Below are 27,804 nucleotides of genomic sequence, written 5' to 3'. Positions count from 1 at the left end.
GATTTTACTTTTTACAAATTGGATAGATGGTTGTCTCATTGGCACTAATACCACATCTTCTTATAGTATCTAAGAAACAAACTAAACTAGGAAAACTTTAGATTGACCAATGAACAATGGAAATGAGATCATGATCAGATAATAATTTTAAGACAGTCATTTACACCCTCCAATCATTCCATACACACAATATAGATCAATATAGTTGACCTATTGAAAAACGAACCAAAAAACAAATGTAACCATAGAACCATGAAACTGTCAGGAATAGGACAGTTCATCAAATATAGTAGACCTATTGATTTTAGGAGTCAATTGACACACAAAATTCTCTTTATCCTTTTAAATATTATAACAGAAATGTCATAAGGAATATCCAGGTAAAGATTTGTATCATTTGGCCAGGTGAGAGGTTTAGCCCTAAAAAACAGGTCCAATCCACCATTTTCTACATTTGAAAATGCCTGTACCAAGTGAGGAATATGACAGTTGTTGTCCATTCGTTTGATGTGTTTTATCATTTAATTTTGCCATTTGATTATGGACTTTCCGTTTTGAATTTTCCACAGAGATCATTTTTTTTTTGTGAATTTACTCTTATAATAAGTTCATTATCACTGAACTAGTATATATTTGTTTAGGGGCCAGCTGAAGGACGCCTCCGGGTGCGGGAATTTCTCGCTACATTGAAGACCTGTTGGTGACCTTCTGCTGTTGTGGTTTTTTTTGTTTGTTTTTTTTATTTTGGTCGGGTTGTTGTCTCTTTGACACATTCCCCATTTCCATTCTCAATTTTATTACAACAAATATGTAAAACATGTCAAGGGCAATACCTCCTATATGGTGTCACTTGACAATACCACACCTCTTTTTTTTTTTATACCCATCAACATTTAAAAGACTCATCCAATAACAATAGATTTAATAAATGAAAATATATATTAACTTCATGCATTAAAATATCTCACATTAGTTTAAAAGTAGTTTTCCTTTTTGGTAGATGGTATGAATACATTAGACACTTTAACATAACTATGTTCTTTTACATCAGTTTTGCCAATTAGTGTTGAGTCAGATGTGATACTCTTATTAACAACTTCACTATCTTCAGTTCTAACTTCTACTTCATAAGTGTTTGATTCTTCAGATGATAATTTGTAAAGAGTCCCAGATTTAGGGTCAAGGTATTGAAAAGCAGTTTCACTATTTTGCATGTCACTATACACTTCTAATGGAATTTCTATTTTCGATTCTTCTGTGCTTTGGTCTACATATAAATACGTCTCATTTTCAGTATTTGAGTTTTCCTGTGCAGACTGATTAGTTGAACTTGCAACTATTTCTACCGATTCTTCCTCATTTAAATCGACTTCTTCATCAACAGTCCTGAAGATAGTCACGCATGGAGGATTACTTTGTGTTTGAATGGCAGAGTGACTTTCATTCAATTCAGAATTATTTTGTTTCACATCTTCACTCTGTTTGCTTTCTTGAATAATTCTACCTAAATCTTTAATCTGATTGCTTGATATTTCTGTTTTAATGTCCTTTTCTGCTATCATTTCATGCCTATATGATTGTTCTGGTGTAGATTCCTTTGTTTCTTCTTCTGTATGCTCATGAAAGTTCTCATTTCCAGTCTCAGTACATATAATAAGTTTGTTGATCATAACCGCTTGTTTTTCATTATGAGGGTGTTTATTTTTGAAGTGCCTGTTCAACTGTTTCTTTTTTTCATAAGCATTAGGACATTCATTACATTTAAAAGGGAGATTTTTGTTGTGAGTTTCCAAATGTTTCTTCAGCTCATATTGAAAAGCAAATTTCTTATCACATTCTGTGCAAACATGTGGTTTGTCTTTAATGTGAGAAGACTGAATGTGTCTGGTCAACTCATATTTTTCGTAAAATGTTTTTGGGCAACAGTTGCATTGGAAGACTTGCCCAGAATGTAATCTTGCCTTATGTCTTCTGAGATAATCAGGTCTGGAGAAGGTCTCTGTACATTCATCACATTTATATGGTTTCTCTTTGGTATGGATATGCCTGTGTAAATTCAAACTATAATTATTACGGAATCTCTTTCCACATTCATCACACTTGATGGGTTTATTTTCTTCCTCCTCATGATTTTTCCTATGGGTTGATAATTGCTGCAATGTTGCAAATTTCTCACCGCATAAATTACATCTGTGTGGTTTATCTCCCTTATGTATTTCCAAATGTTTCAGTAAATAGTGTTCATGTTCAAAATTCATGAAACAAAAATCACAAGTAAAGGGATATCTAGCATGAACCAAGGAATGGATTTCTTTTTCAGTTTCAGATAAAACTTTCTTACATCTGTCACACTGAAATGTAGCCACTTTTTTCATCTCAAACTTATCTTTTTGATGTAATTGTCGTAATTTTTCCGGATTATATTTAGTGGATGGTATCCAATCTAAGTTATGTGTTCTATAGTGTTCTCTTAAGGATTCTTCTGTTACAGTGCATTGATTGCATACAGTACATACATTTTTTGTTTGAGAAGATATCTGACCATCCAACTGGGTATCTGGTTTCAGTTCCATTAACTCAGTTTCACTTTCTATTCTTTCTTCTTCCAGATCTTTTCCATCAATGTTTTTCTTTTCTTTTTCTTGTTCCATGATCTTGTCCTTATGTTTTGTCATGATATGTGTACACAAACTGGATATCCAACTAAATTCAACTTTACAAACTTTACATTTATAAGGTTTTTTATCACTGTGAACAACCTTGTGACGTTTCAGTAGGTACTCATGGAGGAATGGTTTATTGCAAATCTTACAATAAAAGACGTCTTCACCTCGATGTTCTTTGAGATGAATGAAGAGTTGTGATTTGCTACTAAAGCTGCTACTACATTGACCACAGAGGAACTGACTCATCTCAGACTTTACAGGCATGCCTAAACAGTTGTGGTTCTTTAATAGTGAGTCTTTAATGAACGTTTTCAAGCATTTCTCACACCGTTTTCTTTTTGATTTATCGTGTGATAAAAGATGACAGTTATAATTTTCTTTCAAATGGAACCCCTTCTTACAAATATGACACTCAAATTCTTTCTTTATGGCATGTTTTTTTACGTGTTTTCTGTAATAGTAAATGACAGCAAATGATCGGTTACAGTGTTCACATTTATAGGGCTTATTATCACTATGAATTCGCATATGTATATCCAGTTTACTTTTACGGAAAAACTTCTTTTTACAAATAGAACATTCAAACTCTTTCTTTCCAGTGTGAGTCAAGATATGATTTTTCAATACGGATTTTTCACGAAATGCTTTCTTACAGATATTACATACAAAAGGCTTAGTATTTGTGTGAATTCTCATATGGGATCTTAATTTAGTTCCAACATAAAACTTCTGATTACATATGTGACAAGAAAATCTTCTATCGTTGCTATGGATGCGTTTATGAGCTGATAAGTTACAACTCTTCTTAAACGAAGCTGTGCATACATCACATTTGTATTTTCTCTCTTTGTCTGTCATGTTTTTATCATCGCTTACTTTAGTTCGTAATATCTTGTTTGCAGCTTTAAGCATTTCATGATACTCATCTGCTTTCAGTTTATCTTTGTCTACACTACTATATATTAAATTTTTCTTCAATAAATGATTCCTATCTGATACCTCTTCTAAGTAACCTATATTAGCATCACTTTCCACTTGCATATTGTTAGAATTTGTTTTGGAAGGAATGTCTGAAATATTGTCTGCTTTTATGCTTGAATGAACAAAATACTTTATATTTCCAGTAGTATCATGTTCATCAGTTGATTGAGCAGAAATCTCTATTGTGTTAGGTAAACTTGCATCTTCTGATGATTGTTCTACAAGAATGAATTTTAGCGGTGCACCATTGACTTTTATTTCCATTTCTTCCTTTGACTGTAAGTGATCTAGTGCATTTATACCTTTTCCATGATTCCTGAGGGTCTCTATAAGTTTTTCAAGATTTAATGTAGGTTGTTGTTGCTTTGTGTATGTTTCTGTATTCTGATTATTTTGAACATTAGTATGAATGTTTTTCATAACATTAGAGTTGTTTTCTTGTTTCAAATGCTGCTGTGATATTCCAACTCCTGTGATGGTTTCTTGTTGAAAGGGAACTGTTTGGTAAAGTTTATTTTCCTCATCAATGCATTGTTCTTCTAATTTAACAGTGTTTTCTTCAAACGGTATTACAACTTGATTAATGTTTTCTTCAATAAACTGTTTGTTTTGGATAGGTGTGGTTTGAAATGAATTATTTTGATCCCAAGTGGTTGCTGATGAAATAATATTTTGAACATTAAATGTCTGAGTATTTTGATTGTTCAAATATTGAGTAGGTATTTGAGTATTTTGATAATTTAATGCAACCATTGGTTCAGCAATAAACATTCCTTCTTCTTGTATCTTTATATCATTGGCATGTAAATTATTGAATAGTGAAATATTTTGTAAGTGTTTGCTAGCTGTTTTAGCTTTCTTTGTAATCACTTTCTTATGTTTTCCAGTAGCATGAATTACCTTTTTGGAGTAATTTTTAGATAAAACTTCCCAGCTGGCTTCTTCTGCTGGTTGCTCTGCAAATTTACTCGGGGTAATGACCTTAGTCCATCGTAATAAGTTCTTTGAATTTATAGTGAAATCATTTTTCTTCAAGCTTTCCATTTTTGTTAACTGTTCGGTGTTAAGGTTAGAGATAACTTGTACTGACGGGTATTGATCACTGCCATCATTGTCTTGTGGCAGTTTAAGCAGACCATACAACCCATCATCATCATTGTCATCATCATCTTCTTCTTCATCATAATGTGCATCTACTAATTCTGTTTGACATTCAATCTCCCTTTGTTCTGTGTATGTTGGTTTTGAATAGTTTTCTTCACTCATTTTTTCAGCTGTTAAAAAGATATATAAAACCAGTTGAAAGTAATTATCATCTTAAACCACAGTCATGACAACATATTACATCTTCATGTAAAGAATCATAATTTGTTATTCATTTTTTTTTAATAAGAAAATAAAAAAAATATATATTACAAATTAAAACAGAAGCATTCTGAGAGTATTATATGGCTATACAATGCAAATGACATGTATATAGTCCAATACCAGTTAAAATTTCATTATACTGGAACAAAGTGCTATACAAGATTTTTAACATGTCATAGTGTAGATTTTATGACCTGTTAACTATACAACAGATATCAAATCAATACCATCAAGCATGAAGACAAAAGGTATTGGAACTGATTATTTAAGTGAATTAAGTCCACATTTTTTGGTCCAAGGACCATAACTCTGCACAAAATCATATGTCCAAGACAAAATTTGTGCTTAATCTGTACCTTTTCATTATAAAACTGCATAAGAACAATTATCAAATCAATATCTTGACTTCAAGTATGACCAAAAATAGTGTGGAAAATTGATTATTTGTTGGCATGACACGGGTTATGTTCTTCTCATATATTTTATGATAGTATGATACTAAACCCCTAACGGGAGGGATTGTGCCTGATATTCATATGATGAAGATATAATCTTTCAATCAGTTTAATTGAGGTCTGGAGCTGGCATGTCAGTTAACTGCTAGTAGTCTTTTATTATTTATGTATTATTGTCATTTTATTTATTTTCTTTTGTTACATCTTTTGACATTGGACTCAGACTTCTCTTGAACTGAATTTTAATGTGTGTATTGTTATGAATTTACTTTTCTACATTGGCTAGAGGTATAGGGGGAGGGTTGAGATCTGATAAATATGTTTAACCCCGCTGCAATTTTGCACCTGTCCCAAGTCAGGTGCCTCTGGCCTTTGTAAGTCTTGTATGATTTTTTAATTTTAGTTTCTTGTGTATAATTCGGAGTTTAGTATGACGTCCATTATCACTGTACTAGTATACATATTTTTTAGGGGCCGGCTGAAGGACACCTACGGGTGGGGGAATTCTTGCTTCATTGAAGACCCATTGGTGGCGTTGGGCTGTTGTCTGATCTATGGTCGGGTTGTTGTCGCTCTGACACATCCCCATTTCCTTTCACAATTTTATTAATAAGTCCATGGATCATAACTCAGGGCAAAATTATCAGATTGGAACAAAATTAAACTTCATCTGTTACTTGTCGTGATAACACCATATACCAATTATCAAATCCATATCTTCAAGCACCAAGAAAAAAAGTACAGAAAACTGAATATTTGAGTGAATTTAATAAGTCCATTGACCATAACTCTGGACAAAATCATTAGAAAGAAACAAAATTACTAACTTGCATATATAAAAACTCTTTAAACTTCCTGTATGTAAGGTATGATTGTGATGTTTGCATAAATATATACCAAGTTTGAATAAAAGAAGATAGGTTGACTTTTTTACTTCTACAAGTAAAAAAAATCTGAATGTCTAAGGGATATAACTCAGGCAATATTTTTTTTTAACTATACAAGTAAATAAAATTCACTTACAGTGTAAGTATCTTACAAATTTACTTATATATGTATATGAATACTACTTCTTAAAGTAATTAAAAAAAACTTGTACAAGTAGTACCCCTGACTGTATGTTGGTACATATGTATCAATCAAAATATTTTTTTTTTAAATCTAACACAATAAGGAATCTAGATTCAGAATAAATTTGTTTTTTTCATCTGCTTGACCACAATATCTTTTCTCATCAATTTGGAGATCATAATATTTTTTTATATGAAAAAAAACCTACCCCCCCTTTTTTTGTGTGTCCTCACTTCACTAACAAAGATCTGACCATGCTCTGTTCAACCTTTAGTTTTAACAACCTTCTAGGGTCCTCAGGTTTTATTTTGTATAGATTAACACCTTGAAAATTTAATGCAGAAAATTCATTGGTTAATTAAAATTTAAACAGATCAGTAAGCATGGTAATTAGAACAATGTATTGTCAGATCCTGTAAGCAAAGAGTGCGCATAGGTGCATATCTATCATAGTCTATATCTGAATCAATTTTAATTTGCTCCAAAAATGAACACTCCAACATTGTAAACTAAATACATTTCATGACAAAAACCCTCTTCTGCTGATCTTGAATTGCTGTTATAATATATTTTTTTTTACAGTTTCTCTCTTCCATATATATGTCTACTATGACTATGGTTCTTTCTATGTATGTAGTTTTCAACAAACATGACATATTGTTCATGGCAAAAATAAAATCAAAGATATATGGTGTATATATATGCACAAAAACAGTCAGTGACAGTCAATTACTCCTTATACATTGTAAATAAATAAAACTTACCTCTCAAAGCCAAAGGTATTTTAATGTTTTTTTCAAGATCTGAAATAATAAACTATTGGATTAAATCAATTCTATAAAGGAGCTGTTGTTTATATAGTAAAGCAATAAGAATTGTTCATGTTATGAAATGCCTATACCTTTTTTTGCTTATAACTATCATGACTATATAAGGTATTGATATTGCTCATTGTTGAAGATTATAAACTACAATACATGTATGGTGACCTAAAGATTTTTACATCCTTGTTTATATTTTGTCCCTGGTGGATATTTGTAAATTTATAAATGTATACCCTGGTCTAGATTGCATAAAATAGATGCTGTTTTAGACCCGGGTTCTAGACTTAAACAGTTAATGAAGCGAACCTGTTGTAGACTTAAACAGTTAATGAAGCGAACCTGTTCTAGACAAATACTTTGTTTAAAAAAATACCCTATTCTCACCAGCAGGGCATGAAAAGGGGACCCTGTTCTAACAAGCAGGACATAAAAAGGGGACCCTGTTCTAACCAAAGGCATGAAAAAGCGACCCTGTTTTGCAGCACACTCATACCACTAAAATATAGGAAGTAACCCCCTTGGGATATTTGTCTCCTTCAGGCACTTCAAATCTCCTTATTTTCATATTGTGAAAGTAATCATGTATATGTATGTATGTTGTCAAATATATTTGTATAGACTTGAGCTTCTCTAGACTTGAATCATAAACCTTTAATTGTAGGTTCATAGACATTTGCTTTTGACTTTTTTTATCAGATATTTTTTTAATGTAGATAAATCATAGATTTGCATACCAAAAACTTTGATACAAGAATGTGTCTAAAGTACATGGATGCCCAATCCGAACTGATGCCCCATCCGCACTATCATTTTCTATGTTCAGTGGGCCGTGAAAATGGAGTTAAATATCTTGTTTGGCATTAACATTAAAATGATCGTATCATACATTTTGTACATGTCATCTATATAGGTAACATGTGTACAAAGTTTCAAGTTGATTGGACTTCAACTTCATCACTACCTCACTTAAAAACTTTAACCTGAAGCGTTACAGACGAACAGACAAACAGGCGGGAGGACAACAGACAGATGAACGGATGCACAGACCAGAAAACAAAATTCCCATAAATGAGACATACATGTAAAAAACATAAAACAACCATATGAACCTAGAAAGACTTTAGTTATTAAGACTTACTAGAGCATTCCCAATCTGACCAGCTGCTCAGCAGAGTTTAAATGATATTAGGCAAATTCCAGTCAAATAACTATAATTTAATTTTGGATGTAACGTGTCTTCTGATTGTTTACCAGCTCATAGACATAATTTTGAAATGTCATTGTGACCAAGACGTCATCAACTTTTTTTTCATGTCAGATTTACTCAGACTTAGAATGGAATTTAGAATTATACTATAAGGAATGATGTACATTTTGTACTGTAATATTTATTATGTCTATTCAAATTAACATAAAATATGTTGTGCCCAATAAAATAACGTGCTACACAGGTTATTAAGTATGCACCACATCTTTGATGTTACAAAATGTATTTCTTCAAAGACAGAGAAAAATGTACAGTCATTCCTTAAGTAGACACTAGTTTTATATTGTAAACAACAAAGGCAACCAGATGCTCCCCAGTGCACAGCTTTATACGACCGCAGAGGTTGAACCCTGAATGGTTGGGGCAAGGATGGACACAACATTCAAGCTGGATTCAGGTCTAAATTTGGATTGTGATTAAATAGTTGACACAGCATAGGTTTCTGACACAGAATGAATGTGGTCTAATGAACTTAAAACTTTTTTTTGACTTTGAGCAATTCACTATGCTGTTTAATATTAATCCTCTCAATAAAATGTTTGAAGAAATTTTATTTTATTTATGAAATCTGAATTCAGAACAATTGAACCCCTCCCACCCCCAATTTTTTTTCACATCCCCCTTTCCCTTATTCCAAAACTCCCAAAATCAATCCCAACCTTCCTTTTGTGGTCATTAACCTTGTGTTAAAATTTCATAGATTTCTATTTATTTAAACTAAACATGCTAAAAGTTATAGTGCGAAAACCAAATGTCTTTGGACAACACAAACAAAGATGACAACGATGACTATGAGGAGGATGACAACACCAACGTGATACATGTACCAATATACAACCAAAATTTTTGTTCAATTTTTGCTGTCGTATAAAAATTCTGATTTAACAGTCATGACAGTTAACACCTGAACACAGTGGTTTGAAAACAGTTAACAGTTTAAATCAATCTCAGATAACAGTTTAAATCAATCTCAGATAACAGTTAACAACACCTTGAAAAAGGCCAAAACAGGTTAACATAAAAAGGTATTGCCCCCTCTTAAATATCTATATGTCTTTTGTAGTTCAAATAATTATGACGTCTTGAAAGGCTATTATAATTTTTTCTTCTCAGGAAGGCGTCAAAGAAAAAAATTATAATAGCCTTTCAAGACGTCATTATTATTTGGACTATGTGTTTGGAAGCTACATTTTGTACTTTCAGTTTCATTAAAAAATCAAAGCATCATTATTTATTTTTTAATTAACATTAACACTGTGACTAATAGACCAATTAGTAGTCACAGGGGTATAGGTAAAATCTGGATTTTGTTTTTGTTTTGTCATTTGCTTGACCAGAATATTTTTTAAAACCATACCCCTCTTTTTCCTTGAAGTACATGTAAAATTATGGTCGTCCCCTTTTTAGCATGTTCTATTTAGACTTATTATTTTGTATGATTTAGTATGTTACAAATGTACAAGTCGAATATCAGAATTTCAGTCAAAACGGTGAATATGAGGTTGACAACTCCTTAAAGTTATATATCCATAATATAATTACAAAGTAAAGATGCAAAAACGCAATCAGTTTAGTTACGAACACAATCCTACGACCAACCAAGTCAACCTTGCATTTCAAAATTATCTCCCTTAGCTTTCTAACAACTGATTCGTGTCATTATTAAGAAATCAGCGAAGTATCGACGTAAGTATATGTATGATGTAATTTGTGTCTTGATAGGATACTTACTACAGTGAAGAAAGAATCGTGTAGAGCTAACAGTGTGTAATGAATCTACATGTACAAAATGTAAGATTGACAGTAAACACTTATCGGTTTCACTCTGAACAACATCCGGACTGGATATAAAATATATTTTGGCTAGCTAGCCTATAGGACCCTATATAGTTTCGGAACTGCTGAATGATTTATATTGTATATATTTACAAAAGAGAAAGACAACACATATAAAGAGACCCCGTCCACAAAATGTTACACTGAAAACTAAGGTCACATGTAGCTAGTACGGTAGTAAAATGTTAAAGGCTTATATGATGACACGGTTGACGGAGCAATACAAACTTCGTTCGAAGTTCAAAAGCTTTATATTATAAGCACGGTATCAGGGACTTTCTATACTAATTCCCTGACTGTACATAAAGAGAGCATGTACCTGTTCTACATATGGAAATATGGTTCCTCTACAAAACGGGGTTCACGTAAAGATACGTTAGATTAGATTAACAGTTTTTAACAGAAAAGTAAACAAAAACATAAGCTTTACCACTATGACGATATGTGTCATGAAACGGAACTATTACGAACATTTAAAAAAAAATATTTGGGGTAATTTGAGAGACGACTAAGTCCAACGATATCCAAGCACTGAGAACCGTCTACTTGACATTCGAAATTATTTTCAGCAGCGGATAAGCATGATAACTTGGCCACGGCCGTACGTACGTACGTGTTCAAAGACTTTAAGGTGGCTCGGCCCTTTAACAATGCGCCTATTTTAACGCATGTTTCTTACGACGAGTGCCTTGGAAACGGTCGCTTTCAGGGGTCTTCTCAAAAATAGCGTTGACGACCTTGGAACGCGGGCGTGTATGAAAGCACCCTTGACGATGTAAACAAGTGATGCAAAACGTTCTTCAAAACAGGAAATACGAACGGTCAGAAATTCAGAGTGCTTTCTTCATTTTCGCATAAAAGACTAAAAGGAGAGAAATATACGTGATTTAAGCATATTAACATTAAAAAAAAGAATATATAAATACTGACAAAGTCACATGTATGACTGCGTCGACGGTGCCGCTCGCTCCAAAAACGCATTCTCACCTTACACGGTCCATTTCGTACCATATTTTGAATTAAATATCGGTTGAATATTAAATGATGTCTTGGAGATTTATTTTTTAAAATGTTTTACCCATGACGCAATGATAAACTTTGAACAAATAATAGCGATGTAAACAATTGCATGTCATCGTACAGCTTTCAAAAGCAGGTAAACCCCGTATAGTATGCTTTAAAGGCATTGGGGCGGGTTCATTGGATATCCGTTTAGCGTTTTATAACAGTTTGTTTCTGTCATAAATCTCTTTTATATCTTTATTTCCAGTTATTTTATGGGTTTAATTATTCCCGATAATGCGATATATTTTTACACTGCAAAATTTTGTTAATTATAGTTAAATATTTTTAAATTAAATAAAAAGAAACATCATTAAGTGAATCAGAGCAAGTGTTATTATTATAAAAGACTAATGGATCCAGCAACTTATTTCACAAAAATGATTATTAATTTTCCTGCAGAAATAAAAGGACACTTCAATAATTGGCTGTTTTCCGCCTTTTCATGAATATGAAAATTGATTAATCGGGGCGGATTCAGCCATTTTAAAAGGGGGTTTCCAATCCAGGACAAAAAGGGGGGTGTTCCAACTATATTTTCCCATTCAAAAGCATTGATCGTCCAAAAATGGGGGGCCCACCCCCCGGAACCCTCCCCTGGACCCACCGCTGTCAAAAGTAACCGGGACTGGCCTAGTATTCCGACCTATGATATAATTCCTCAATACTGCATGCTTTGCGGAGGACCGCAAAATTTTTGGTTACTATGTCGGGATTTTTCTAGGAACATCCACACATCGTCGGGCAGTCACAAACACTACTTAAGACTTTATATATATATAAATCTATACTACTACTAAGTTCAGGAAAAGTTTGGATGGTAATTTTTAAAATCCGCCCAATACACAGGAACGCTATATTAGCCGGGCAAATTTTAACTTCTATCTATTACTGACATGCTTTTTTAAAAGGTAAGATAATAAGGGAAATTCTTGATGATGAAAATAATTATAGTGGGGTAATGGCATTGCGGCAAAAAAATGTGAATGACAATTTTATTTGTGAACACTGATTTAATGGTCTTTGATCTTACCGTGGCAAAGAAATGTATAACTAATCTATGCGCGATGATTAAAGGAGATGATGTTTTTTTATTTACTTTATTGAATTTCAAATTTGAACTTTGGTGGATAGTTGTTTCATTGCCAATCATACTACATCTGCTTATTTTCAAATCTTATGTTTAACATAGAAATATGACTAATCTGATAGATGATCCCTTGATTATACAGGGTGCTCAAACAGCTGGATGTATACATACGAAGCCTCGTAAGGTCAAAAGGGTGAATTTTGCCTATACATGGACCAAGCATAATTGTTCACTCATTCTTACCAGCACAACAACAATATGGCAGTCCATATATCTAGCTCATTTTACTTTGCATAACTTACATAATTGATACTTTTCTATATGTTCTCATCCGTCTTATGTTTGAAATATTTGCCAGTGACGATTCAGTATGAACAAATTAAATATTCATTATGTGCAATAAATACAAAAAAGTAATTTCTTGGACTTTTAATTGTTTGACTGTGTGGTATATGGTTTTATTGGTAATTGTACGAGGACATAATTGTTATCTTCTATGTAAATTGGTCTCCGGTTTAGAGTTGCCTCATAAACAATGATACCCATCTTCCTATTTTTATACACAACAAAACGGAGTTGCAAAGGGTATAATGTTTTTGACCCATCTGTCCGTCCGTCAGTCAGTCTTGTTTCTTGTCATCACAACTCCTCTCAAACAGAATTTCATGAAACATTTTTAGATAAGGACGTACTATGTAGATGTGCATGTTAACAGGAAATTACGATTCATTTATTTTTTCTAGGAGTTATGCCCCTTTGAACTTATTTACTGCAATATAGCACTGTAACAGTTTCTCATCATCTCTCAAAACGCACATTAGAAATTTTTAAAACCTTTTTAGATAATAAGGGCATACTATGTAGATGTGCATATCGACAGGAAATTATGATTCATTTTTTTTCTTTAATATACCATTTGTTTTCTTATTTTATTCCTCCAGTGACAATGTGGGAACTGACTGCCAAAGCGGGACCAGCTACAGTTATTCGCAATGTTATCAACCAATGAGCCCGCACCCTATGTGTGACTCTCTAAAAATCATCCCATCAACCAAATATTTTGAAACATATTTAGAATTAAGAAATAGACAAATCCATGAAATTAGGTTAAGTTCAGATAAACCCTGCAAGACAGACATTTTTGTTTTTTAATCATTATTTTGTACACAAATCACCCATTAGTTTTCTCATTTGAATCATTTTAAATTGTTCATTTGTCATTTCGAGGCCTTTAAACCCAACTATGCAGAATAGGTTTTACTCATTGTTGAAGTCTGTACGGTGATCTACATGTATAGTTAATTGGTTTATTCCCGATTGTCCCACTTTTTTTAAATTTGAGAGTTCTGATTGTCCCACGTGAAAAGTTCTGATTGTCCCACATTATTTTTTTATGTGAAATGTTCTTAAATAAACAGATGATTTTGTGTTTATTTTGTTAAAATAACAAGAATTAATTATTAACTTTTATATAGTATTATATCCATGTTATTAAGTATAAGAATTTTTTTTTTTTAAATTATGAAATTAATGCACTTTTCATTAAATAATATAACATGTCGTATCTAAAAACATATCTAAAATGTTACTTTTAATTATAAAACCTATACAAATAACAATAATTTACAATTTTTGTTTTGTTAATATTCTGCATAAATATTATATAATGCATACATTTAAATAAAAAAGAAAGAGTATAAATAAATTTAATATTTTTTTGGTTAAATTCTAAATAAGTATTAAAATAATGCACACAATCAAAAAAAAGAGTATAAATCAATTTAAATTTATTTAATTAAAGTTTGTAATTAATTTTTTTATATGAACAGAGGATGCTCTGAACCCAACTACTTTCTTCATAGTCTAGATTACGAATCTGCTGTACAGAATTCTGCCAGATCATCTTTTCCGGGAATTACTATCAAAGTCTGTTTTTTCCACTTTACGCAATGTACTTGGCGTAAAGTGCAATCAACAGGGCTCGTCACAAACTACAAAGGGGAACCAGACATCCACCGACTGATACGCAGGGCAGCAGTTCTCCCACTCGTACCAACAGCAGAAGTAGAAGAAGTCTGGTTTCATGCACTAGAAGAGTTAGAAAACTCAGACTCAACTGCAAATACTACCCCTTTTACAGATTACGTCACTACTTACTGGGTTGAAGCAAATAGACAGCTGTGGAATCACTACCAAACAGAAGGACCAAGAACAACAAACCACCTAGAAGGTTGGCATAGCGGCTTGAAGAAAATGATCCAAGTACCACACCCAAATATCTATACACTACTCAACTACCTCAAAGAAGAACAGGCATTTAATGAGATAACTCTTATCCAGTACCATGCCGGGGGAGTAAGACCTTCAAAAAGAAGGAAATATACCCAACTCAACCAGCGCCTTCAACAACTGAAAGATCAACTACAGAATGGTGATATTACTGTATTTCAGTTTGCAGACACTGCCTCCTATTTGTTACATTTGGACTAGATTTGTTTAATGATATTTTGTGCTATATATGATGAACTTTAATGGTATATTTATGTATTGTGTATTCTTTATTGTTGAACCTTCTACAATATGTGTGCTTTATATTATCAATTGTGTTCTAAAATGCTTAATTGAAACCCATTATCATACATTAATGAAGAAATGAGTAGTGCTTGATGTATTATATTTTATTAATTTACATTATATTCTATGTTTACTGCTTTTTCATATTAATATGTGCAAAATAAAATATTTAATAATCATTTTATCTTCTTTTTTTTCATATTTTACAAGTTAAATTACTGAAAAATTATTAGTTACCTGTAATTACCTACTTCACACTATAAAACAGATTAATCACAATCAAAACAATTCCCGATTGTCCCACAATTAAACTTCCCAATTGTCCCACAAACATCTTCCCGATTGTCCCACAAAAATTCACTACCTTTTTACCTGTAATTTCAAAAAGTGGGACAATCGGGATGACACCAGTTAATTCTGTGTTGTTTGGTCTTTTGTGTCTCATTTACAATCATATCACATCCTCTTATTTGATATTTTAATTTGTTATAATACATTTAATACACCAAATATTCATGATTGATTGATTGTTGGTTGCTTAACATCCACCAAATATACATGAAGATGACCTATTGATTACACAATTTAGCATATGAAAACAGAGGACTTACTGATGATCAATGAACCATACAAATGATTATGTGGTCCATGATACATTGTAATTGACAGAATTGTAAACTTCATGTATTGCACACACATAGTTTATCTACTACATGTACCTTTTAGTATTTATTAAATGAGTATATGCCGACCATGTTGACGACTGACAGTCATTGGTATACCATATTACCTCCTGAAAACAGGCATAAAAAAAGGCTCAACTAAATCAAATTTTTGAAACGTTATTGATTTTATTCCTCAAATGTCTCTGAGATCAAAATAAAACATGTATTACAAATGTAATATTGTTAATTTAAATGTTCTAGTATACATGTAAGCATTGTTGCCGTTTATATGTCATGTACATGTACAATCATTAGCTGATCAGCTCTATATCTTCATAATTTTTATTCTCCTTCACTGTTTTTTTTATAAGACTCAATATATATATATATATATGATCTTTATTCATCATTGGGACAGGTAGGTGAAGCAGGTACTTTTGATTGCATTTTTTAAGGATTTTGACAGCACTAAGGCATATACATGTAGTTCCAATTTATAGTTGACCTCTGCTCCTCAATTGGATTGTGGCAACACATATTTGCATATACATGTAGAATGTTGTTCTTAAGTTTCAGCACTTTACACATAGTTTCCGGTTGCAAGACTAGATGATACTGGTTTCTCATAAAATTCTGTCAGTACTGTGCCAATAGTTTCCAAGTAAAGTTGAACATTCCAAGATCACTCCTTCCATTTGCATGTACATGTACAAATGTACTTGCAGCCTGAAATTAAATATCAGAGTAATTCTGTCAGAAAATCAACAATTATTGAAATTCAAAAGCATATAGATGTAGACTTGTTCATAATGGGGAATGTGTCCATAGGACACAGATGAGCAGCCGCTTGCATGTAAAGAATGAAAAGAGTGACACCACCCAAATTTTTACTTAATCTGAGTTGTGTTGTAGTAAGCATTGCATATAAGTATCACAATATTTGGATAAAGCAAACTTGTGTTAAAGAAAGGAACAAAAATTTAGCTCCTTTAAAATTTATAAAGGGGCATAACTCTAGAAAAGTAAAAGCAACCCCATCAAAAATTCAAACTTCATGTGTGTTTGTTGGTAACAAGAATAATATATATGCATTAATTGTGAATTTTATTTAGTTTAATAACATTTGTAGAGGCAAACTGAAGTTAGAGAACAGAAAACAAATTTCGGACGTACATGCAAGTTTGATAAGACTGACAATGCAAGGAAAATCTAACATAATGCCCCTGCCACTATGGTGTAAAAATAATGAAGAATTTGTTGTGATCAATAACTAGCAAACAAAATATAATTACATGCACAACAAGTGTAAATAGTGATTTTGTTTCTATAGGTTGAATAAAGGCTTCTTGCTGTTCAGCTGCCTTCATTTTGAAAATGCAGCTCATGCAGTCCTCATGAATAAATTATGCTGAGGCTTTTTGTACCCTGTTTGGAATATATAGGATACACAAATTTTGTATTTATTAAAAATTACTATTCACAAAGCAACAATTATTTTCAACTCAAAATACAGTACCTGGCCAAAAGTAGTTGTCACCTGCATTTTTTTGCTACATGTATATCATGTAAATATTTTATATAAAAACACATTACTTCAAAAAAATATTTTGAGGACATTTAAAAATGTATGGTTGGATTTAATTTATATCTACGAGAGCTTAAAAGAAGTAGAATGGTCTATATTAATATGTGTTTATTTGATAATAGGTTCATTTTAAGTGTTTTTGTTTTTTTCTTGAGAATGCATAAAATATTTTTCAATAATTATTATATTTATATATAGCAAATGCCAATTTCTTAACAGAAAATAATGAAAATGAGACTAAAAAAGAATAAAACCACAATATACAAACCTGTGACAATATTGCTTCTATTGGTACCAGGTTGCTTAAAATCAATCCAAAATGACCCCAAAATATTTTTTTTTAATGTTATTTTAAATACAATATATATATGTTTAAAAGATGTACAGATGTATTGCCTCCTACTGTAAGGGTTATCATTTACAAATTAGGCCAATTATGTAATATTCTCAAAAAAAAACAAACAAGTCAATCAAACCCTCTGATAACCTTAATTGATTATTATTTGAGGGGGTGGACAGGGGTAAGGAGACAGGGGAATGAGGGATCAGAGAAAAGGGTTATCTTGGAAATACATGTTGTCATTTTTATTTTGTCTTGGAACAAGGAGATGGAAGTATTGAAGTAAGAGGAGAACGTTTTAGGGTAAAAGGGAAGGGAAATATAGTTGGGACAAGGGAGTAGAAACTGTGCATGCCCTAGGGAAGTTATGGGGTACCCCACATACATATGACCCTAACTCTATGTAACTTGGCTACGAAATTAGATTTACCAAATGATGATTAAAAAGACTAATTCATTGACACTAACAGTAGCGTAAAAAATGACAGTTGTGGTGGTTCATAGTAGCTAGATGTCATCCCCTCCTCTTCGTCCGTTTGCACACGGATATCTCTCAAAACGGGCCAGACATGTTAACAACTTGCCAGTAAAGGGTGAAAATACTAAGATAAACACATAAATAAGATAACAGCTATAACGATTAAACATGGAACAGAAATTGTGCTCGTACAAGGTCTCAGTCGCAGTGCTTTTCAACAGTAGCGAGTATTTTGAGACAGCCCCCAAGTTTGTATTTTTCGTGATACTGGTAACATTTGGCTGCCTAAAATATCGAAATATATGTTTTCTTATGTAATAACTCTACTTACATCGTTGTATATTCACCACGATGTCTGTTATGTATGTAAATGGTAGTATTTATCAATGTAGTATGCTGATCGACAATGGCGACCTTGAAATTCCTCTGGTCCGATAATGGCGCCAAATTAGAGGGAAGCAACTCGCGCCAGACAAAATTACCGTATTTCACCTAAATAATCAAAGTTTCGCTTCTTGATAACAAACAGTCATACGATAACCACATTTATATTCAGCCATCGTTTATTAATATAATTTCAAACATTATTTTATTTAAGCCACCAATAAAGAATTCACAATTAAGTAAATAATGGACTGCAGTGAAATCAGACCTTATGGGGTAGAGGGGTTAAACAAAAGCTCGTAACTTTTTAAAAAGCCTGGTGACCCCCATTTTATTTTACCTTAAAATGCTCGAAAAGTTCATAGTTTTGACATATCTGTTTTTAAAAAAAATCTACCGGGAAAATTTTACGAAAAATCGATTCAATCAATATTTTTTGCCTTAAACTGAAATTAGAAAATGCAAAATTTAGACATAAATCTGAAAATAAAAGGATTTTTAAGTCAAAAACAACAACGGGAAAGGTTTACATTTCAAATTCTAATGTTTTTTCATATAAAAATTATACTGACTTGGTTTTAAAACTCTTTAAATTTGATGTAACCGTTATTGTTGTAAGGGTGGACATGTTTGGAAAAAGGGTCAAAATCGCACATTTCGCTTCAATTTGAGGGGATAACGAGCCTGGTGACCCCCTTTTTTCTTTGCATTTTTGGATTCAGCATAAAAAAATCTACAGAATAAGTGAAAATAAAAAAAATCTACCGGGGGTCACTATTGGGGTGAGCCACCTTAAGTGACATTCAGTAGCTGCTGCCTGAATACTGCCTCCAGAGACATTAAAATAAGTATACTATGTCTCTGCTGCCTCGGAGAGTTACTCTGTACGCTTACGAGCAAAGACATATTACATATATTATTTAGATAGATAAAGCCATCTGATACGAGTAAATGGACAGTAATTATTCAGTAATCAGTACTTGTCATATTTATATGTCAACATTCAGGGTTTGAAAAGGGGGATATGATATTTCACTTGAAAATGTGTGAATAGGTAGAAAACTATCAGAAATATATGAAAAAGGTCAATAAAATTTACATTTACTTTGATATAAAGAGCTTTGTCAAATGAGGGAATCTAAAATTAAAACTTTTTATTCGCCGGGAGGACGAAGTTTATAACGAGCGGCTTAGCAGGCTCATACATTACATACATTAGTGGTGCCGGGCGGGCGGTCACGCGGCGCGCTGGTTGGCCTTGGGAAGTTGGAACTTATTGTTTGCAACCAGCTCCATTTACATATGTATTCCTTATATACAATATAGGCAACTGACTCTCCTCATAAAAAAAATAAAAATATTTTATTTATCATTCATTTTAATGTTGTACTGTTAAATCAATCATCCTTAATATTGATTAAGCATAACGATAGTTGTATGTGTGAGTGTATGCGTGTATGCGTGTATGGGAGAGAAAGACTTTTTATTTTTACTTTATGTGATCATATGCTTGTTTTGAGCCCTACGATTAGGAAATAAAACATCTTTATTTACATTCCGGACCTTGAAGCACTTCATATATAATAGACCGACACATATTAACGTTGTACACCTGTCATTATGGAATTGTTCGCAGACCTTCACCCCACTGATTGTTGCAAGGATCAATTCTACCCTTATCCAGCATTCCCATTTTGCTTATAGCTATACATTTTTATCCAACCAACGTAGACAGAACATTATATACATTAGAATAAATAACTGATTAGATATAAGAAGATGTGGTATGAGTGCTAATGAGACAACTCTCCATCCAAGTCACCGTATATTGTAAATTAAAGTGAACCATTATAGGAACAGCTCACAACGAATAGCAAGCGACAAAGGCCCTAAAAAAGACTAACTGTAAAACCATTCAAATACTATAACAACTTAGTTGATATTAAAAAAAAAGAGATTGATAATTAAACAAAGTTATTTAAAAAATATATTTAATATTTATACAGTACAACATTTACATGGTTTTAAACATGCAAACGTAAACAATTTGCACAAATAAAACATTTTTATAAAATGGTATTGAAATTGCGGAAATGTATTATAAAGGAGTAGGTCCGGCAAGACCTCTATTTGGCCCCAAAATAAAGCAGTTTTACAAAATTGTTAAACAGTAAACTTTAATTTATTAATTGGACAGCAGAATGCTTCTTCTACATAAATATGGGCTGTTTTTGACAATACAGTGCACATATATTGTGTACTAGCACCATTAAGTCATGATAAAGCACCGAAATCTTCACAATTCTAGCATTTTAGTTAAATTTTAGACGGTTTTCGTGTAAAACGAAAGTGGCCGCATTTGTGTTCATCCTGAATATTAAAATGTAAGTTGTATTTGATGATAATACATAACATATAAAGGTTGAGGATGAACACGGATGCGGCCACTTTCATTTCTGACAAAAATCATCTGAAAAGTGAATGAGCTTGAATGAGATCGTTTTTAATGACAAAATCAGTTAAAATCTTGAACATAAACTTATAGATCCAAATAAAATAGACACTTAAGTGTTTAAAAAGTGGTCGGAATCTTTCGTCAGATGAACCTGAAATTTGAGGCCAAAATCGGTCCTTACCGGACCTACTCCTTTCGCGAAAAAGCAATATGCGGAAGAGAAAAGCTGTCAGACCATCAATTAAATCTATTTGATATTAAGCAAAATTTTGCGAATTTTTTTTAAAGTTCATTGAAACCAAGTATATTCTGAACGGCCCATTCTGAATTGTACATTCATCACCTTACTGCATGCTGCCAATTTTCAACCCATATAAGAAAGAACTCTCTTTGGGAAGACACGTGTACTAGACTAAAAATAACCACTGGATTTCCTGAAATCTTTAAAAAAGTATACTAGCATATAACTTGGAGCGCTACAATCTTCAATTTTAATGCAAACTCTTAGACATGTAAATTTTGGCTCACCATGTTCTGAATATATTTCTCTTTCGCCCAAACTGTTTCATTTTTGCAAATTTGTTGGTTACCACTACTAGAAGATTAACTTTTAAACAATGACATCTGAAGTACTATTTTGTGTCAGAATATGACTACTGCATGGGAGTGAATTGGTGGTCTGACACCTAAAATGCCGGGATTTAGAATGTTTCATTAGTTTTAATTCACTTTATATAGTCACAGGACACGAACATTCTGTATATATACAATATATGTTCATCGTCGGGAAATATAAAATATATCGGTACGAGTTTTAGAAACAGGACGAAAAGTGAGGCCCGCCGAGCTTTCTTTTGTTTCGTGGCGAGCCCAAATAATAAATATATTGTTTGTATATGCGGTAAATAAATTTACATTTGACACCTGATACGGGGCGCCGAATGGGGACTCTTGTGGTTTTGTACTCGCACTTCATTTTTTTACGGACAAAAGTGACTTTTGTTCAACAAAAATTAGTTCAGCCTAACAAAATTTGAAGCATACTACAAATTTTAAATTTTGTCATACAAAATTATCTTTCAGTGGACAAAAAGTCACTTTTGTCATGACAAAATTCATTTTTGTTACACAGACTTGACTTAAGCTTTTGTTACCTAATTTGAAAATTTGGCGACAAAAGTCAATTTTGTATGCAAATTCGTTTAGTTTGGATTCTGTGAACTAATTTGCATAAAAAATCGACTTTTGTTACACAAAATTGACTTTTGTGAGACTAAATTGACTTTTGTGAGACAAAAGTGACTTTTGTGAGACAAAATTGACTGTTGTGAGACAAAATTGACAAAATTCAATTTTGTCTCACCAAATTGAATTTTATCTTACAAAAGTTTATTTTGTCTCACAAAAGTCAATTTTGTCTCACAAAAGTCAATTTTGTCTCACAAAAGTCAATTTTGTCTCACAAAATTGAATCTTGTCTCACAAAATTGACTTTTGTGTTTTAATTTCCATATCAGGTAACAAAAGTCAATTGTGTATGCAAATAAGTTTATATGTGCATACCTTTTTGAAAAAATTGATTTTTTTCACGACAAAAATGAATTTTGTCTACAAAAATTAATTTTGTCATCTCAAAATTGAAGTACCATATAACAAGTCTGTATCTCATAGTTTTGTTAGACAAAAATGATTTTGTTTTGACAGAATTGAATTTTGTACAAAACCACAAGAGTCCCATTCGGCGCCCCGTACCTGAAGCTTATGTTGTTTAAAGCACATATTAGAGGTTTCCAATAAAATGACATACGTACCTAACTCGACGTACGCAAGTAACGGGACCGGTTATTGCTAACCAATTAATGATCATTAATTTTGTTAAATGCGTTACTCAAGTTTTAACTTAGCATTCTTTAACTATGAAACCCATTCATAATTAATTTTATCAATTTTTGTCTCGCTTTGGAGGTATATATATATATATAAAAGTGACAACTATGCGACAGATCAAATGACAGGATCACTAATGAAGGTGTTACACAACTGAAAAAAATAATTATATTCATAATCATACACTTGTATATGGAATTGACTGGTAGCAGGCTAGCCTCGAATACAAATTCAATTATTTTGTTGGACCCTCTGATCGAATGACTTTAAGACTGTATTTTTCGGCTTCTCCACCAAGCATGATGCATTCACGAGCAAGAACAAGTATTGGTTAACTCGTAGAAAGACAAGTGTTTCTGTATAGTGGTTACACTCTCTTGTTACCTAGCATATGAAAATGCGACTCTTAATTGTCGGGCATGCTTAAAAAAGTATATGTATTTATCATTATACTTAATTTTCATCATCCTCAATATATATGTAATATTTGTCGCTGGATATAAGACATACATCAGTATCATCATCATCATACGTACTATAGCTTGAGGCTTAATCTTCGTCGTAAATACATGTATTATATATAGCTTGAGGCTTCTTCGTCGTAAGTATAACGTGAGGCTTAATTCTTATCTGATATTTTAGCCAGTTTATGTCGATAATTTATTTTACGCATGCTATGATACATAGTTTTATAAATATCCAAGTTAAAGCCAATGTAGATCATAGAAGTATGTTTATCAAATGATCATTTCACAATTAAAACAGATAGAATGGGATTGACTCGTGAGACTGAAACGAAGCATAAAAACAGTTAGCCATATCTAGTATTTTCAAATAAGCTCCATGTACCAAAATGATAGTATCCTCAGCTGCTTAACACATCTTAAAAACAACTACAATTAATAATCATCCCGTTTATAATATTGATCAACTATGTCGTACTGTTACACCATTGTCCTAGTATACGGATGTGACTGTCCCAAGACAGAAGCTTTTAATTCAGTGCTTATCGTTTGTTGTTGTGTTTTCGTTGATTTTTTAACATTAATTTGGCTGTAAATTTTAGTTGTTTTACATTTGTCATTTTGGACCCTCGTATAGCTGACTATGCTGTATGGGCTTTGCTCATTGTTGACAGCCCTTCTTTGGACTATAGTTGTTAAAATTTCTGTGTCATTTGGTCTCTTGTGAAGAGATGTCTCATTGACAATCACATTACACCTTGTTTTTGTTTGTACAAATTAAGAATAAAAAATTCATAGACTGCAGTCTAGAAAAGCGAGACCTTTTGTCATGTCAAAAGTACAGAGTATCTGTAGGATCTTTAGTGGTCATAACTGTATAGCAGATTTTATGGAGTGCCCTTGTGTCCATTAGATTACACGTCAGTATCACATTTCTGTGTTCAATGAGCTACTAAATCACGGGAAAAATCCAATTCAGTATGTAGTCTTAAACTTTTAAATCGCATGCAAGATGCCTGATCTAATGTTCAGACATTGTTGTTTTTAAAAAGTATTTATTAAAGTCATACGACAATCATTTCAATTTTTGTTTCGTGCAATACAGTTTGTGATTATGGCCGGATCCAAGATTTTTGAAAGAGGTTGTAGTTTTTGATAATTGAGTTTATACGGCCGAGCAGAGCGATGCAAAAAACAATTTGGACAATTAGACGCTAAAAATGATATTGTGGAAAACATTAGATTTTAAAATTTATTTAGCGATCAAAAAGAGGGAGTACGCCCTCTACCCCTGTATCATCAGATGCAAGTTTAGGTAAACTTAAACAAAAACCTCGCCCCATAATTTGGTATTTTTTAAAGATAGTGTTCAGCAGCTGTGGATACTATCATTTCGGTAGAGCTTACTGTATTTGGAAATACTAGAAATGGCTAGCTGTTTTTATGCTTCGTTTCAGTCTCACGAGTCAATCCCTATCTATCTGTTTTAATTGTGATCATGATGATTTGATAAACATACTTCTTAGGGGCCAGCTGAAGGACGCCTCCGGGTGCGGGAATTTATCGCTACATTGAAGACCTGTTGGTGACCTTCTGCTGTTGTTTTTTTATTTGGTCGAGTTGTTGTCTCTTTGACACATTCCCCATTTCCATTCTCAATTTTATTCTATGATTGGCTATTACTTGGATATTTATATAATAAAAACTATGTATCATAGATATGCATGCGTAAAATAAGTTCTCGACATAAACCGGCTGAAACATAAAACAAGAATTAAACCTCACGGTATACTTATGACGAAGAAGCCTCAAGCTATTATATATAATACATGTACTTACGACGAAGATTATGCCTCAAGCTATAGCACTTATGATGATGATGATACTGATGTATGTCTTATATCAAGCGACAAATACTACATATATATTGAGGATGATGAAAAGTAATTATAATGATAAATACATATACCTTTTTAAACATGCCCGACAATTAAGAGTAGCATTTTCATATGCTAGCTAACAAATGAGCGTAACCACTATAAAGAAACACTTGTCTTTCTACGAGTAAACCAATACCTGCTCTTGCTCGTAAATGCATTATGCTTGGTGGAGAAGCCGAAAAATGCAGTCTTAAAGTCATTCGATCAGGGGGTCCAACAGAATAATTGAATTTGTATTCGGGGCTAGCTTGCGACCAGTCAATCCCATATACAAGTATATAATTATGAATATAAAATGGTTTTTTTTCCCAGTCGTGTAACACCTTCACTGGTGATCCTGTCATTGGATCTGTTGCATAGTTGTCACTTTTTTTTATATATATATACCTCCAAAGCGAGACAAAAGTTGAAACTTAAACTTTTCCCTAACTCAATCAATATCTGCGATAGCTTTAGAATCTACTTCTAATTGAATAAATACGAGTAAAAGAAAATTCCCGTAAAGACTGAAGTGACATTAAAGTTGTCTTAAAAATTAAACAGCTATGTAAATTGACATTCTCATCTACTTTTAATCAGAAATACTGGGGACAGGATATTTTTAGCAAATTACTATAATAAGTTGATAGTTTACTTACTATCCACAGTGGTCAATGCAGGTTATTAGTCATCAATTGATAATCAAGTACACCTTCTAAATTACAATCTAACGAATTGGTGTACACATTAATTTATTTACACTCATTATTATCAACTACATTTTTCCTTTTATAATGTTCGTCGACTTTCATTTGAAAGAAAATAATATGTCAACTACTAAAATTTAAAGAAGTTTGGAAAGTTTTCATAGTTTGACCTGGAATTGTTTGTTTTTTAAATATTCACTTGTCTTCCCGTTGACGTACGTTTTCCCTGATGAATTTGTTTTTAGAAGATTGTAAATTGAGGAGATTAAGTGCAGATGGAGAGAACGTTTGAAATGATACTTAATAAAGTATGATGCAATCCCAGTTTTCAACTTTAACTGAGACACGTTCTGATTAACATTTTGAGCTCATTTTTTTCCCTGAAATTACGACAAAATCTATATAAATTAATACCCACGGAAATTAAATATTATAAAACATAAAAAATCAAAAAGAAGAATCTATCTGATAAAGACAAACAAAATCAATACAATTAAAATATCAAATAATAGTTTCATTAAATTTTGCAATTTTATCTGAAAATCAAAGTCATTGTCAAAACTATGAAAGACAACTCCAATGAATCGTTTGATAGGTAAAGATACGTATATATACGTGGTCTTATGACAGTGAAGTTTAGGCGGGAATATCAATAATCACGTGATATATAGAGATCATGATTTCTTTCGTTTTTCAGCATCTTAGATATATTTGATATTGATAAAATTTATTATGAATGGGTTTCATAGTTTAGGAATACTTAGTTAAAACTTGAGTAACGTATTTAACAAAATTAATTGGTTAGCAATAACCGGTCCCGTTACGTCGTGTCTTTACAAAGAAATCAACAAACGTTAAACGAGGATCGCGAAGAGTACCCTGAAATGCCGGACTTGTAATAAAAAAAAAATTGAGAATGGAATGTAATGCATGCATATATTAACGTCCATTAGGATACAGTTTTATATTTATTCAATTTAGATATACCTTAAATTATAGGTACTGGAAGTCCACGAAGGAGCCGCAAATTGTTTTAAACGCATCAAATGGCAACCGCTCCTGCTTCAAGTATATATAAAATATCTATAGGGGATGTTAAGGAGAGTACAGTCTCCTCCTCTTCGACAGTGGTGTTTGATTGGGACAATACTCTAAAGCAGTACAATCCAGAAAAACGCACCTTAAAGACTGGAGTCGATAGGAGTATACTCCTAAAGTGGAAGAATGACTTAAAATGCCAATTATTTATTATTAGTGCGATCAGACCATCAAAGATGAATATGGAAACAATACTAATTGAAATTGAACGGCTTGGACTATCTGATGTATTTATTGAAAAGTCAGACGATATTCAAATTGTGCCCAACAAATATGCAAGGAAAGGAAACGTTATCATTTGTGGATATGACAAAGCAGAAACATTTTTGGATATATTTTATGGCAGCAAGAATTTTGCAAATGTAGACGAAGGTGATATGTTAGATTCAGGACCGCGTGGAAACATTAAAACAGAAAATGACACCAATGACATTGAAACAGATGGTCCTGCTTCAACAAGGACGGACACGAAAGTTATATTCTTTGACGACGAAGTGGTCAATATAGATAACTTTTCACATTTGGTAAAGAACAGTGTTTGTTATCATGTTATTTAGATGCACGATTCTTAGAAAAATTGCCATATCATAAGAAGGATGATTTGTATTCCCTTTTTACACAGGCACTT

The 27,804-nt window shown here is 32.5% G+C and overlaps 2 protein-coding genes across 3 annotated transcripts; one reads left to right on the top strand and one right to left on the bottom strand.

Annotated features, from left to right (window-relative positions):
* Positions 1 to 905: 905 nt before the first annotated feature.
* Positions 906 to 10,432, bottom strand: LOC134707428 (zinc finger protein 347-like). The gene is made up of 3 exons (XM_063567154.1): positions 10,364 to 10,432; positions 7,306 to 7,344; positions 906 to 4,921 (listed from the first exon to the last, which is right to left on the bottom strand). The coding sequence occupies exon 3, from the start codon at positions 4,911 to 4,913 to the stop codon at positions 975 to 977; it is 3,939 nt and encodes a 1,312-aa protein (XP_063423224.1). The 5' UTR covers positions 4,914 to 4,921; positions 7,306 to 7,344; positions 10,364 to 10,432; the 3' UTR covers positions 906 to 974.
* Positions 10,076 to 27,804, top strand: LOC134707429 (uncharacterized). Of its 2 annotated transcripts, none has more exons than XM_063567155.1 (2): positions 10,076 to 10,318; positions 27,078 to 27,804. In XM_063567155.1, exon 2 carries the CDS (start codon positions 27,125 to 27,127, stop codon positions 27,731 to 27,733), a length of 609 nt encoding a protein of 202 aa, XP_063423225.1. In that variant the 5' UTR covers positions 10,076 to 10,318; positions 27,078 to 27,124; the 3' UTR covers positions 27,734 to 27,804. The 2 variants fall into 2 exon arrangements, with proteins under 2 accessions (XP_063423225.1, XP_063423226.1); XM_063567156.1 differs by lacking the exon at positions 10,076 to 10,318 and adding an exon at positions 10,368 to 10,423.

This window comes from Mytilus trossulus, chromosome 2 (assembly GCF_036588685.1).
Source record: "Mytilus trossulus isolate FHL-02 chromosome 2, PNRI_Mtr1.1.1.hap1, whole genome shotgun sequence".
Classification (NCBI taxonomy): domain Eukaryota; kingdom Metazoa; phylum Mollusca; class Bivalvia; order Mytilida; family Mytilidae; genus Mytilus; species Mytilus trossulus.
The sequence above is the reverse complement of the archived record's forward strand: the minus strand, read 5'-3'. Positions and strand labels throughout refer to the sequence as shown.

Bases quoted from the DNA above. Each gene is read 5' to 3' on its own strand.
- LOC134707428 (XM_063567154.1), bottom strand. From the start codon at position 4,913: ATGAGTGAAGAAAACTATTCAAAACCAACATACACAGAACAAAGGGAG.
- LOC134707429 (XM_063567155.1), top strand. From the start codon at position 27,125: ATGGCAACCGCTCCTGCTTCAAGTATATATAAAATATCTATAGGGGAT.